Genomic DNA, 14,931 nt, shown 5'->3' with positions numbered 1-14,931 from the left:
AGTTTCTAGTTTGTGTTCATTAGCATAATGAATACAAAAAGACTCAAAGGTACAGCATCCCTTTTCAAGATTAGAGACAAAGAGAAGCATTTAAACACCTCCAGAGAAATAAAGATTTCTTTCAAAAGGTGAAAGTATCAAACTGTTCCGTATCATGATAGTGGTGAAGGATAAACAATTCTAAGCCTTTGTCAAAACCAATAGTACTGCTTATGACAAAAGATGAGTTTTACTATTATGTAAGCCTAAAAAAAAAAAAAAAAAAAGAGAAAGAATGAAAATGGCACTATACATCTAAACAAGAAATCCTGAAAGTTAGAAAGCAATAGAGCAATGATTTCAAAGTTCAAAGTAAAAATAATTTCCAGGCTGGGCATGGTGGCTCACGCCTGTAATCCCAACACTTTGGAAGGCTGAGGCGGGCAGACTACTTGAGGTCAGGAGTTCGAGACCAGCCTGGCCAACATGGTGAAATCCTGTCTTTACTAAAAATACAAAAATTAGCCAGGCATGGGGACATGCACCTGTGGTCCCAGCTACTTGGGAGGCTGAGGTAGGAGAATCACTTGAGCCCAGGAGGTGGCAGCTGCAGTGTGCTAAGATTGTGCACTCCACTCCAGCCTGGGCAACATAGCAAGACTCTATCTTAATAATAATAATAATATTATATTATTTAATAATAATAATAATAATAATTTCCCAAAAAAATGTATCTTGCCAGTTAGAGGAAGAAGAAGACAAATATTTTCAGATATGAGGTCTCAAAAAATTTACCTCCTACTCAGCCTTTTTCAATAAGGCACTGGAGAGTGTAATCCACCAAACCAAGGAGTACACTAATAAATAAGACTTGGAATCTAGGAATCAGTGGGTCCAACATAGCGTGAAATATCACAGAGACAGGACCAAATCAGGCCTACAGAACAGGTACACCCACACACCCACACACACACACACACACACAAGATAGAATGGTCCAGAATAAATGTTTCCAAAAGAAAAATGAAAATTGCCTGTGGTGTTTGGCCATATTGGGAATCCTTTTACAGTAATGTAGGAGAGTTTGGGGACAACTAAGCAAAGTAAAAAACAAAACAATTACCCACTCCAAGGAAACAAAAATTATATAAGAAAGTAAATAAAACAGGGGTCAGGTGCAGTGGCTCATGCCTGTAATCCCTGTACTCTGGGAGGCCGAGGCAGGTGGATCACTTGAGGTCAGGAGTTCGAGACCAGCCTGGCCAACATAATGAAACCCTGCCTCTACTAAAACTACAAAAATTAGCCAGTCGTGGTGGCACACTCCTGTAATCCCAGCTACTCAGGAGGCAGAGGTTGTAGTGAGCCCAAACTGTACCACTGCACTCCAGCCTGGGCGACAGAGGGAGACTCGGTCTCAAACCAAAAAAAAAAAAAAGAAAAAAGAAAAAAAGTAAATAAAATAATTTATTCGTAAATATATTCACTCACCTACTCATTCATTCTTTCATTCAACAACCAGTTATTGAATACCTGCTATGTGCTGGGAATGGGTCTAAGTGCTAAAGATACAGAAGTAAACAAAATGGACAAAAATCTCTAATAGGAGAGAATAAACAAACACATAATCTGTTAGGCAATATTAAGAGTTCTGAAGAAAAATAAAATGAGAAGAAGACAGAGAGTGGCATGCAGTGAGTGGGGATAGTGGTCCATGAGGGTTCTAAGATAAACTGAACAAAGTGAGGGAGTGAATCATGTAAATATCAGAGGCAAGCAGGAAGTCCAAAGGCCCCGAGGCAAGAATATGTGGTCTGTGTGTGAGAAACAGAGGAAAGACCAGAGTGACTGCAGCTAAGTACAAGCAAGGAGAGAGGCAGAGGATGAGTTCCGAGACAGAGACGTAAGGCACAGTCGCCTCACAATAGTCCCCTAGAGTACGATCTGGCTCAGCTTTAAACAATGCATGTACTAATAAAACAAAAAATATCAACTTAAACAAAAACTGTGACATAACTACATTTGGAAGATGAAAGAAGCGTATGCATATATGCATGTAGAGAAAGCTAAATGTTAATTTCCTAGAGTAAAAAGTTAATAGATAATTTCTGAAGTTGAAAACAAACAAGGAAATAGCAGGAAAAAATTACATTCAGAAATGTGGGTTTATAACCCAGCAAAATCTGCTGAAAACAGTTGACTCTGGAAAGTGGAACTTTGGGACAGGAGAGGTGATAGCTAATATTTATTATAATAAACTTTATAGTATAACCCAGCTTTCTAAAATATGTACATAAACATATATATGTTACATAAACATATATTTTATATATATTTAAAAAATATATATATATATGTATTTTTTTTTTTGAGACAGAGTCTCACTCTGTCACCCAGGCTGGAGTGCAGTGGCACAATCTCGGCTTACTGCAACCTCCACACCCTGGGTTCAAGCAATTCTCCTGCCTCAGCCTCCTAAGTAGCTGGGACCACAATTGTGCACCGCCATGCCAGGCTAATTGTCTGTATTTTTAGTAGAGACGGAGTTTCACCATGTTGCTCAGGCTGGTCTCGAACTCCTGACCTCAAGTAATCCAAAAACCTCAGCCTCTCAAAGTGCTGGGATTACAAGCATAAGCCACGGTGCCCGGCCCATAAATTACTTTAAAAAAAATTAAAGAAAATTTAGCTGCCATAAAAAAAAAAAAAAAAAAAATTCGGAGTCTCAGGCAGAGAGAGTCATGGCAGGACAAGCATTTAGAAAGTTTCTTCCACTCAGGCCGGGTGCAGTGGCTCATGCCTGTAATCCCAGCACTTTGGGAGGCCGAGGCAGGCGGATCACGAGGTCAGGAGATCAAGACCATCCTGGCTAAAATGGTGAAATCCTGTCTCTACTAAAAATACAAAAACTTTAGCCGGGCATGGTGGTGGGCACCTGTAGTCTCAGCTATTCAGGAGGCTGAGGCAGGAGAATGGCATGAACCCGGGAGGCGGAGCTTGCAATGAGCCGAGATCACACCACGGCACTCCAGCCTGGGCAACAGAGCAAGGCTCCATCTTAAAAAAAAAAAAAAAGTTTGAAAGGAGTGCTGCTGAAACTGTAACCAAAGGAGGCATTATGCTTCCAGAAAAATCTTAAGGAAAAGTATTTCAAGCAACAGTAGTTGCTGTTGGGTCAGGTTCTAAAGGAAAGGGTGGAGAGATTCAACCAGTTAGCATGAAAGTTGGAGATAAAGTTCTTCTCCCAGAATATGGAGGCACCAAAGTAGTTCTAGATGACAAGGATTATTTCCTATTTAAAGACGATGACATTCTTGGAAAGTACGTAGAATGAAATAAGTCACTATTGAAATGGCATCAACGTGAAGCTGGCCATTCCACTGAAGTTCTGAAATCTTTCATCATGTAAATAATTTCCATATCTCTCTTTTATAATAAACTAATGATAACTAATGACCCCCCCCCAAAAAATCAACCTTCTTTTTTTTTTTTTGAGATGGAGTCTCCCTCTGTCGCTTAGGCTGGAGTGCAGTGGCGCAATCTCGGTTCAAGCGATTCTTCGATTCTACTGCCTCAGCCTCCCGAGTAGCTGGGATTACAGGCAACTGCCATCATGCCTGGCTTTTTTTTTTTTTAATGTATTTTTAGTAGAAACGGGGTTTCACCATGTTGGCCAGGCTGGTCTTGAACTCCTGACCTCAAATGATCTGCCTGCCTCGGCCTCCCAAAGTGCTGGGATTACAGGAATGCGCCACTCTGCACAGCCCAATCTTTTTTTTTGGAGACAGAGTCTCGCTCTGTCGCCCAGGCGGCTGGAGTGCAGTGGTGTGATCTCAGCTGACTGCAAACTCCGCGTCCTGGGTTCAAGTGATTCTCATGCCTAAGTCTCCCGAGTAGCTGGGACTACAAGCATGCGCCACCACGTCCAGCTAATTTTTGTATTTTTAGTAGAGACGGGTTTTACCATGTTGGCCAGGCTGGTAAAAAAAAAAATCAATCTTTTGAGAGTAAGCTATTTATAAGCAAGAGTTCTTTAAAAAAGAAATATCACTGAATATACTCTAGTTGAACAGAAATATTTATTGAAGATCTACTATGTGGCTGGCAGTAGGAGACTTGATATCTCCAATGAGAAGCCTCTCCCAGGAGGAACTTTACAACTGTGTGCAAGAAGATCACAAATGCACACTCATCCCTCCATTGGTTCACCGAGGCCAACAGCAGAGGTGGGTGTACCAGTGGCAGCTGAGCCAAGTTACCTGCTGGCCATCTCAATGGCATCCTTATTGGGTGGGGGAATGAGGAAGCAGACTGATGGCACCATTGCCTCATTCCCTGTGGGGCTGATCACTTTCCATTTGGTCCGCTGAGAATTATCTTCTAGCACACATTCATCATTTTTGCAAATAGTAATCTGAAGAGATAAATTTACCAGTTATTGCTAATGGATAAAGCAACAACCCATTATTACCTGGTGCCTCATCCCAAAACTATCAAATCCTTAAGAAAAAAATCTGCTTAAGAAAATTTCTGCTATCACTTAGTAAGGGCTTCTCATTTTTGCCAAAAGATAATGGGTATAAATCTACAACACAGGAAAAACTGTGACACCAAATAAATCAAGGAAACAAATATGTATTAAATACATGTTACATGTCAAGTAACCCAGAATATGAAAATTATAATAAGATTATAAAGGCTCAAGAGTGATCTCAGCACAAAAATCTACTAGAGTAAAAACTAATGGAACGCGAATAATCAAAACATTGTTTTTATGATATTTCCTCTCCCCCCTTCCTATACCACCCAAACCCCTGAAAACGTTTAAGCATTTTGGAATTATCAAGTCTTTCTCTTGAGAGACAAGTGATCAAGATTATTATCCCTAACTTATAGGCAGAAATATCGAGACACACAAAAGTGCAGTCCCATTTTTAAATTTTTATTTTTTTTCCATTTTTTAATTAATTCATTCTTTTGTATAATATGTATTTCTTGAGCGTCTACTCTGTGCTAGGACACTGGAGATAAAGACAGTATAATTGGCCAGGCACAGCAGCTCACATCTATAATCCCAGCACTTCTGAAGGCTAAGGTAGGCAGGCCGCTTGAACCCAGGAGTTCAAGACCAGCCTAGGTAACATAGTAAAACCTCATCTCTATAAAAAATACAAAAATTAGCTGGGTATAGTAGTGCATGCCTGTAGTCCCAGCTACTCGGGAGGCTGAGGTGGGAGGATCACCTGAGCCCGAGGAGGTCAAGGCTGCAGTGAGCCATGATAGTGCCACTGCACTCCAGCCTGGAAACAGAGTGGGACACTATCACAAAACATAAATAAATAAATAAAAAGGTACAGTGGTAAGCAGACAAACATAGTCTGTATTTCCACATATTCTGGTGGTGTATGTAGTTATAATACTGTGTGACAAATGCAATTTACCAGGGAATAAAGGATATGACCCAGTCTTGGCTAGAGGGGTAAAGACAGATTACTCAAGAACTTAAAGCCACCTTAAGGAGTTTAGGCTTTTTCCCAAGAGCACTGAGTCATTATTGTAAGATTTAAGCATAGGATTGTAATTTAAAGAAAAAAAAAAAAAAAAAGGCTAAGCGCGGTGGCTCATGCCTGTAATCCCAGCACTTTGGGAGGCTGAGGTGGGCAGATCACGAGGTCAGGAGATCAAGAACATCCTGGCTAACATGGTGAAACCCCGTCTCTACTAAAGATACAAAAAATTAGCTGGGAGTGATGGCATATGCCTGTAGTCCCAGCTACTTGGGAGGCTGAGGCAGGAGAATTGCTTGAACCCAGGGAGCGGAGGTTGCAGTGAGCTGAGATGGTGCCACTGCATTCCAGCCTGGGCCACAGAGCAAGATTCCATCTCAAAAAAAAAAAAAAAAAAAAAAAAAAAGAACATGCTGGTGGTAGGATCCTTTGTGCACTAAATGGGGAGGCTGATACAATAATCCAAGTGAAATAAACTTATGCCTTTGATTTTTTCTGAGACAGGGTTTTACTCCTGTAACCCAGGCTGGGGTGCAAATGGCACGATCCTGGCTCACTGCAACCTCCGCTTCCTGGGCTCAAGCGATTCTTATAGAGACATAGTTTCACCATGTTGCCCAAGCTGGTCTCAAACTCCTGAGTTCAAGTGATCCACGCGCCTCGGCCTCCTAAAGCGCTGGAATTACAGGCATGAGCCACTGCACCCAGCTGCTTATGCTTTTAGGGAAATATTAGCAGGGACAGAAAAAGTATGTTTAAGGGATATTTACAAATTAGTACAAACTTGATGGTCCTATTAGCTGTGGAGGATAAGAGGGGTGGGCGAGTCAAGGATATCTCCCAGGTGCTACAAAGTACCATCTCTGTCAACACTTAGGCAACTGAGTAGATAATGATGCCAATCACTGAGGCAGGGAGCAGGTCAAGATTATAGGATTGAAGTTTTTAGTTTTTTTTTTTTAAATGATAGGAGAGATTTCAGCATGTTTAAATTTTAAAAACTCTGTAATTTGATCTTTCCTTATCATCATAACCCTAACTGAAGGCTTCCCTTCTTTCTTCCTTCCCTCTGTGTCCCAGAAGTACCCTTTCTACCTCCTCACCTCGATCTGCCGATAGTCACAGATGGCCTTAACAGAAATGGTGCTCTTTAACAAATGGTCTGGACTGCGTGGTTTTAGCTGAACAATGGTTTTTGATCTCCCGACAAGACTGGCAACGGAACTCTTGGACTGTATAAGCTGCTCCTTTTCATCCTACAAAATGAGAAGAAAAACAAAATGACATTAATGTTGCTACTCAGGGTGACTAAGTTAACAAAGAAAACTGAATACTCCACTCCCTCAGAGAATGTCATCTCTCAGTTAAGTAGGGATGGTTGGTGGAGCCATCTTAAAGACTTACACAAGGATAAAGAAAAAAGGAGAGAATGTTTCTGTCTTCTACCAAGTGCTTTTGCACTCAAACTTTGCAGCTTTCTCCCTGTGCCACTTTCTATGAACCATAAAGTCACATGCAAAAACCAAAATAAAAACAAATACTTCTAGCTTCCAAATACAGCTATATAGCTAATAAAAAATTTATCTAAACATGATTCAGAGAACATGAAAGTTAAAATCAATAATAGGTATATTATTATTAGTCAGTTTCTCACTGGTAGAAACCAGTTCTTCCCTTTTTGCTTAGGAGAAGCTAGTTATACTTATTTAAATTTTTAAAAATAATTTTATCTCCCAAGCTCTACTCTAAATATTTTATTTTCCTAAATTGAGTCAAGCTTTCTTGAGAAAGATCTTAGCTCTTCAACCAACAATGCTGTTGGTGAAGGTATCATGACAAATGATTTAGGGTTTACCTCTCAGTATTTGCTGTGCTATATTCACATACATTTGATTGGTTAGAAAGAAGTATCATGCAAAATTGAAACTCTCAAATCTCTGCAAATCCAATAATCTTAAAAACGAATAAACTTCTTGTTAACAAAATTGGTAGTAAACCATTACCAATTCCATTAAAGAGTAAAAGATAAACTTTATCCATTAACCCAGATGTTTCAAGCCCATTTTGAGGTGTAAAAGTCTCCCCAGAAGATGGCTTTCTTAGGATGGATGTAGATGCGATGAGAGTAAAGAGTTAATAATGTTAGGAAATGCCATTAAAGAACTAAGAATATGCAAGTAAAGAAAAAGAAATGCTTAAATAAACTACCTGTGCCTGTCCCCGGGAGCATGATTGGAAGAAATACAACTTTAACTTATTAGTTAAGAAAGAGGAATGGAATATATCAGGGAGACAGCCACATTTCCATACTTGAGAGCTGGTCTACCCATTTCAGTTTCCTTGAAATAAGATGTCAATTTCTGTCTAACCCACAGCCAAACAGCTCAAGCTCCAGAGACCAAGGGCTCAGCGTGGTAAAAGTTCTGAAAAGAACCAGAAGCCAGGACAGATGCTCCCGAACCTGACGGACAAGCTGAGGAGCAGACCCAGGTGACTCCATGCCCCGATGACGCCGCCAACCCGATGACCCTGACCTGGAGAGGAGGGAACAGAGCAGCGACCCTCGAGAAGAGAAGATATGACAACCATTGCAGAGGAGTTACCCTACGACAGAAGGTACTCTGTGGGAGGGAGGAGATAATAGCCAAGGATTATATTCCTCCTTCATACTTGTAGTACCTCCGAGAGAGATATTTTATAGACAACATCTGAAAAGTCAGGTTTTCATCCTTCATTCCAAATTAAATTAACAGACTATTTGCCCAGGTGAATGTAAAACCACTCATAGGTTTACAATACCTGAAAGTGTAAAAAAATAAAAATAAAAAAACCTTATATTCACAAATGCTCAAATCTTACCCACTAAAAAAAAATGAACTGTTTTGGGTTATTCTAGTTCTCTTATTTAGACTTTTCTATTGAAATGCAAGGTTCCCCTTGCTTCTCACAAAGGAAAAGTAAGTTCCTTATTACATATACATTTCTATCTTAATTTGAGATGTAGCTTGAGCCTTGTCTTGCCAACTCTGTGTAATATACATTCACTAAACACAAGTAGTCTTTCTGCTAATTACCAGCACTCCTGAAGAAATAATTCATTGGAGAAAATGAATATAAAATTGATTTGAACTAAATACTGAATATAAAACTATTTCTTAAAAATTAATATTGCTTCATAAATAACTGCACAAATATTACATTACATGTTTCTTTGAATTAAAATCAATTTTAATTATCATTCAAAAGAAAACTACCAAGGAGGAAAATTTTGACTTAGGTGTATTTCTTTTTTTTTTTTTTTTTTTTTTAGTTCTTTTTTTGCATAAGAGAGTAACAAAGAATTTGATAAACTAATCCCCTTCAACCTTTTTTTCATGCTCAACACCTCATCCTTGGCTCCAACTATCACATTAAAACAGGAAAAATGCAAGGAAAGTATAAGGAGCTCAAAGTGGCTCAGAGGAGAAGACTAGGCCTTTACTTCAATAACATACCCAAAGAAATCTTATTAGCAACTTCTTTAAAAGAAAAGGAAAAAAGGAAAGAGACAGAACCACATCGATTAAACTCTATTTGAATGTAAGCCAAACTTTATTACAACAACGGCCCACTGCCCTGGAGCTTTCAAGGATATAAACAGCAGCAGCTGATATGGTTTACGCTCTTTCCCAGAAGTAATCATCCCCACTGAGGCAACACCCACCATGGAGTCCTGGAGCAGGTCTTCAAGGCGGGATAAGCTGGTGTTGTGGTCACAGGAATATTTTCGTTTAATGGAATCTTGGAGGTTCCTCAAGAATGACTCCAGCTCTCGTGCATCACTGAAGAACTATGGGAATACAAAGGAAGGATGCCTTCTGCTCAAAACATCAGAACACCCAGAACGTTAACTGAGAAAGAACAATTTTACTACGCGGAGCTTAGCAAAGCTGATTACACCCTACTGGATTAGTGAGAGTTCATTACAAGGACCACTGAAACATAAACTGAAGGGCTTAAAAAGCCATGCAGCAAAATATTAGTGTTGACTACCCCAAACCCTACCCTATAGAAAAGTTAGTTGTTTCACCCCCTCAGAAATCACTGATCTTTCCTCTTGACTTCTGGCTAGGTACAGCATTTGGCTGTGGGGTGTATTTCATGAAAAACCTAAGGTTGAGTGATCAAATGTTTCAATTCATGTTATGAAATAATCAGGGAGACTATTTAATTTAGGGCAAAAGGCCGGGCATGGTGGCTCATGCCTGTAATCCCAGCTATTTGGGAGGCTGAGGTGGGCGGATCATGAGGTCAGGAGATCAAGGTCTTCTTGGCTAACATGGTGAAACCCCGTCTCTACTAAAAAAAAAAAAAAAAAAAAAAAATTAGCTGGGCGTGGTGGCGGGCGCCTGTAGTCACAGCTACTCAGGAGGCTAAGGCAGGAGAATGGCGTGAACCCGGGAGGCAGAGTTTGCAGTGAGCCGAGATTGCGCCACTGCACTCCAGCCTGGGCGACAGAGTGAGGCTCCGTCTCAAAAAAAAAAAAAAAATTAGGGCAAAAACAGAGATAATGGCTTATTTCCTCCTCCCACCTCACCTGAAAATAAGCAGTACTTTTTTTTTTTTTTTAAGACACTTGCTCTGTCACCCAGGCTGGAGTGCAGTGGTGTGATCTTGGCTCACGGCAACCTCTGCCTCCCAGGTTCAAGTACTTCTCCTGCTTCAGCTTCCCAAGTAGCTGGGACTACAGATGTGTACTACCACACCCAGCTAATTTTTGTATTTTTAATAGAGAAGGGGTTTCACCATGTTGGCCAGGCTGGTCTTGAACTCCTGACCTTAAGTGATCTGCCCGCCTTGGCCTCCCAAAGTGCTAGGATTACAGGCATGAGTCACTGCGCCCAGCCAGCAGTATATTCTTTCATGTTCTGACAGATGGAAAAAAGAAAAAAAAGATCATGATATTTTACAGCTCCTCCCATCAAGAGGTGGAGTCTATTTCTCCTCAACTTGAAGTTAGGCATAGCCACACATCTGGCTTTAACCAAAGGCACATTAATAAATGTGACAGAAGCAGGAAAAAAGGGCTTGTGCTCTAGGACTTGCTCTCTCTTTCTGCTTGTGAAACACAGCCACGTTGTGAAGAAAGCTGCTGGATGCTAGAGACACACGGCTTGGTGCTCCAGCACCTAGCCAACTCTTGGACATGAGCAATGCCATTTGGGACCAACCAGCCCCCAGCCTGTCTGCAGCCATGAGTAAGACAGGCAAGATAAGATGAACCACTTCGCAAAGCCCTGCCCAAAGTGCTCAGCTACTGAATCACGAGCTATCTAAATGACTATTGTTTTAAGCAACTAAATTTTAAGGTGGTGGTTTATACAGCAAACGCACACTAATGCAGATGTGTTTGTAACCTCACCTTCAACATACATATGTACACACACACACAAACACAGAAATCCATCATACCTGAAAATAAGCAGTATTCTCTTTCACATGCTGCTCAACACATAGGCACAGCTGCTTCATCCACTGCAACTGGGACTGGACAGCAGCACTATAAGCCTGCAATAAACAAGCACACAGACAGAAGGGCATGAGTTTAACAGACTCAATATATATATGTGCAATACTATTTTCCAAGTACAACTCTGCTAATGATAGAGAAGCCAACAGAAAAGATGTGGAGATACTTGACTGGCATCTGCTCAATGCTTCCCATGTGTAAGAAGTGTTCCTTTAATCCAAAATGGTTTTGTTAGAGGGGGTTACATAGAAAAGGCCTCTTCCACACTCAGTTGTAAGTAAATGATCCAGGCAGCAAAACCCAGGCATAAATTCCTCCAGAATTCTTCCACTGTTTCTCTTCTTTTGGCAAAGGCACCACATCAACAAGAGTCAAGTTAGGATCTGTCTGGACAGTTACTTGAAGAAATATAGTCCAAGTCCGCTTTTCCTCTGAAAGCTGGGAGCCAATGTACCTTCTATAGTTTCTCTCAGTAGTCTCCTTAGACTAACAGAAATGTTTGCAGGCTTTTGACGGATACAGGAACAGTCAGGAATGAAAACAGAGAAGACCCAAGACAAATGATCCCTGACACTTCCTCCAAGTCTTTCAGTTGAACAAAGTCTCTAATTTGAACACTTTTATAACAACAACCTCTCAGCATTTGACCTCCACATATTCTCGAGTCACACACCTCCACTGTCTGCTTGGCTGGGTGGTTCTCAAGTGAAAGTAGTTCTGCTGTATCTTGTAGAGAACGAAACACATCCTGTTTCTCCTCCAGTTCCATTGTCAACTCCTGAAAATTGAATTCAATTTTACAGAATAAGTGCTCTTGGCAGTGGGTAGTGGCTAACATAAATAAAAGCTGTGTTCCCTCCCTTATTTTTTTATTTTTTTTTTTTTTTGAGACAGAGTCTTGCTCTGTCTCCCAGGCTGGAGTGCAGTGGCGCAATCTTGGCTCACTGCAAGCTCCGCCTCCCGGGTTCACGCCATTCTCCTGCCTCAGCCTCCCAAGTAGCTGGGACTATAGTTGCCCACCACCACGCCTGGCTGATTTTTTGTATTTTTAGTAGAGACAGGGTTTCACCATGTTAGCCAGGATGGTTTCGATCTCCTGACCTCGTGATCTGCCCGCCTCGGCCTCCCAAAGTGCTGGGATTACAGTTGTGAGCCACCACGCCCGGCCTTCCCTCCCCTATTTTAAAGGAACCTACAATATAGAATTGGTGGCAAAATGAGATGTATAAACAGTGCATGCCAGAGGATTGCAGAGAAGGGCACAAACACTGGAATTACTGGAAAATATTCACAAAGGACATGGGACCTGACCCAGATGTGAGTAAAATGCGGGAACACAGAATGAGCATTGGACCACAGAAAGGAGATAACTTGTCTGGAGTGGACAGTTCCTGCACATCAGCACCCACACCAGTACATGACACACCAGGACATGGGTATCAGTGACTGGCTGGCTTTGCTTAGAGTATTCAGCCTACAATGCTCTCTACTGACTAAATTCTATTAACTGCAGGACCCAAGTTAAATGCCAGCTCTTCTGTGAAGCTGGATACTGATCCTTACTATGCTTTCAGAGCACTTTCTTTATATCTCTGTTATAGCCTAATTTCAGTTCTCACATAGCCTGTTTATTGTATTATAGTATGCATTCTTCCTTCTAAAGTATCTAAAGTGCATGTTAAAAACAAAAACAAGAAACTCCCTATTTGCATAGTTTACAAAATCTTTAAAAATCTTCTGAGTGTGAAAATACTAAAAGTAGCAAAAAATAATCCTAACTTGTCTACATCTTTCAGTGAAAAGAATAAAAAGCAGTGTCCTATTGTCCAATGTTAAATTTCCCTTCCCATTTTACAAACAAAGAGATTGAAACAAAAAAGTTAATAAATGAATAAAGGAGAATTCAGAAATTTGTGGAAAGTCCAGAGTATATCCCAGTTAAATAATACTATACTAAATGCTTTGTCTAGGTTAGCTTATTAAATCTTAATCTTTTATACAACCCTTTGGGAATACGTGCTATTAGGGAAGGGGATAGCTTCGAAGTGGTGCTATTATTTCATTTTATGGAGGTCCAGAGAGATCAAATGACTTCCCAAGGTTATAGAGCTAGTTAGTGGAAGTATAAGAATTTGAACTTAGGTACTCCAAAGCCTATAATCTTAACCACAAAGCTGTATTGCTTCTGAAATGACTCAATTTACAGATTGCTGCTGTATTCACCCAAGACACTGCCATTCTAAATGCATTCTAGATAAATTAATTCTAAGGTTCTACTGTCCCTCTCTCCATTTACACTTCTCACATGCATGGATGCACTGAGTAAGGCCCCTATTTCTATCTAGCAGAATGCAACTCCAGCCACCCAAGCTTTCAGCAGACTAGCCCCTGTCTCCTTCTGCTGCTGTTAAATAAATATTACAGGCCTGCTGCTGTGCTAGACTCACAGAGAAGTAATTTCTCTTGGCTGAGATATTGGAATTGTTGTCACTCCAGTCATATGCTAGTTCCTCCTCCTCCTTCTCATTCAACCAGATCAACTCAGCTGTAGCTCTGGAAACAAATTTATGTAGGCTCTGAAGGTGCCTCATCCGGAAGCTAGAAGTTTCCTAGACAAAGCAAGGATTATAAGGTTAGACTGCTAGCCTTTGTGTAGAAGATAGCACATTTGCATCAAAGTAGAGAATAACTCAGGAAATGAATTTGCTTTTAATCTCTGGATTTTTCCCCATGGATTCAAGTTTTGTACAAGTTTGATATAAGACTCCCAGAACTCTTGTCAATCCTAAGTAGAAGACAGAATTCATAAGGCCTTTGTGGTGCTCCCTGGATAAAGAATGGTCCTGGGCTGTCCTACTCTGGACACTCTTGATAAACAGGGATGAAAAACAATAGATCAGAGGGAAAGTCCCCTCTCTACAATCTCAAACTTTTAGTTTTGGTCTCTCAAAGTGCATATAGCCACAGGTTTGCTGAAGCAAAATACCTAGGATAGGTTATATTTATTTAAAACTTTTAAGAACAGTAGCTTCTGACCCGTTAAGAAAACTGAGAAAATGTTATAATACATATGAATAAGTGCATAGTAAATGGCATAACCTAATAAACAGAAAACCAAAACAGGGCCAAACCAGGAGATTTCTGAATTAGGTAAGAGAATTGATTGGGAGACACCAGACTCTGTATGAGCAGAACATAAGAGAATCGGCAGAAACTTACCTTCAATTTACAATACTGTGTCTCCAGCTTTCCAAGAGTTTCAGCATAGCTGGTACGGAAATTCTGGGACATCTTTCCCTGATTAGAAAAGAACGAAATAAAAATACATTAGAGAAAGAGTAAGTAAACTATGTGTTATGGTTGCAACTATGCAAATATTATGTCTAGATAGAGATATGGATTGGTTGCTCTAAGAAAACAGAAGCTTGGACAACAAATTTCTGAGTCATATTTTATAGCTTGGAGCAGCACTAAGTGGGCAACAGTTGAGCAGGGTAATTACAAACAACAGACCTCACTATCCCGTGTTTCCAGCAATTCTGGTAGCTAGCTTCTAAGCAAAACCAATGCCTGATGATTCCCACTCAATTGTTTTTTTGAAGGGAAGAGTTGAAATATAAAATGGGAAGATAGAACAGAGACTGAAGGAGAGAGAAAACTGTGTCAATAGTTTCTCTATACCAGCTCTCAACTGCAGGCAGATGGGGAAGCAAAAAGTGCCTGAATTTATAGAGGCAGAGGGCTTGAGTTTGGATCTGCATCCACTACTTACTAATTCTGACCTCTCAGCTTCTAGTATCACTTTTCTTTTTAGTAAAAAGGGGTTAATAAAAATACTTTTCTCACAAGTTTATTTCAAAGATTAACAGAAACACTTCATGTGAAAAGGGAATTTGTCATAAACCACTCTTCATCATCATTATTCTATTCCAGAGC

At 40.3% G+C, this 14,931-nt stretch overlaps 2 protein-coding genes across 26 annotated transcripts in view; one reads left to right on the top strand and one right to left on the bottom strand.

Annotated features, from left to right (window-relative positions):
* MYCBP (MYC binding protein) overlaps positions 1-14,931 on the top strand; it is a 657,065-nt gene that overhangs the window by 193,733 nt on the left and 448,401 nt on the right. The window lies entirely within an intron of this gene.
* MACF1 (microtubule actin crosslinking factor 1) overlaps positions 1-14,931 on the bottom strand; it is a 387,658-nt gene that overhangs the window by 182,356 nt on the left and 190,371 nt on the right. For 20 of the 25 annotated variants that reach the window (XM_050797094.1, XM_050797116.1, XM_050797098.1 and 17 more), the window contains 7 exons: positions 14,215-14,292; positions 13,443-13,604; positions 11,669-11,773; positions 10,938-11,033; positions 9,184-9,315; positions 6,590-6,742; positions 4,239-4,393 (listed from right to left, as the gene is read on the bottom strand). In XM_050797094.1, the coding sequence (XP_050653051.1) occupies positions 4,239-4,393; positions 6,590-6,742; positions 9,184-9,315; positions 10,938-11,033; positions 11,669-11,773; positions 13,443-13,604; positions 14,215-14,292 (881 nt within the window). Of the gene's footprint in view, positions 1-4,238; positions 4,394-6,589; positions 6,743-9,183; positions 9,316-10,062; positions 10,073-10,937; positions 11,034-11,668; positions 11,774-13,442; positions 13,605-14,214; positions 14,293-14,931 lie in introns of those variants that run through there. The other 5 variants (XM_050797085.1, XM_050797167.1, XM_050797175.1 and 2 more) reach the window with 2 other exon arrangements.

Source organism: Macaca thibetana, chromosome 1 (genome assembly GCF_024542745.1).
Source record: "Macaca thibetana thibetana isolate TM-01 chromosome 1, ASM2454274v1, whole genome shotgun sequence".
Lineage (NCBI taxonomy): Eukaryota > Metazoa > Chordata > Mammalia > Primates > Cercopithecidae > Macaca > Macaca thibetana.
The sequence above is the reverse complement of the archived record's forward strand: the minus strand, read 5'-3'. Positions and strand labels throughout refer to the sequence as shown.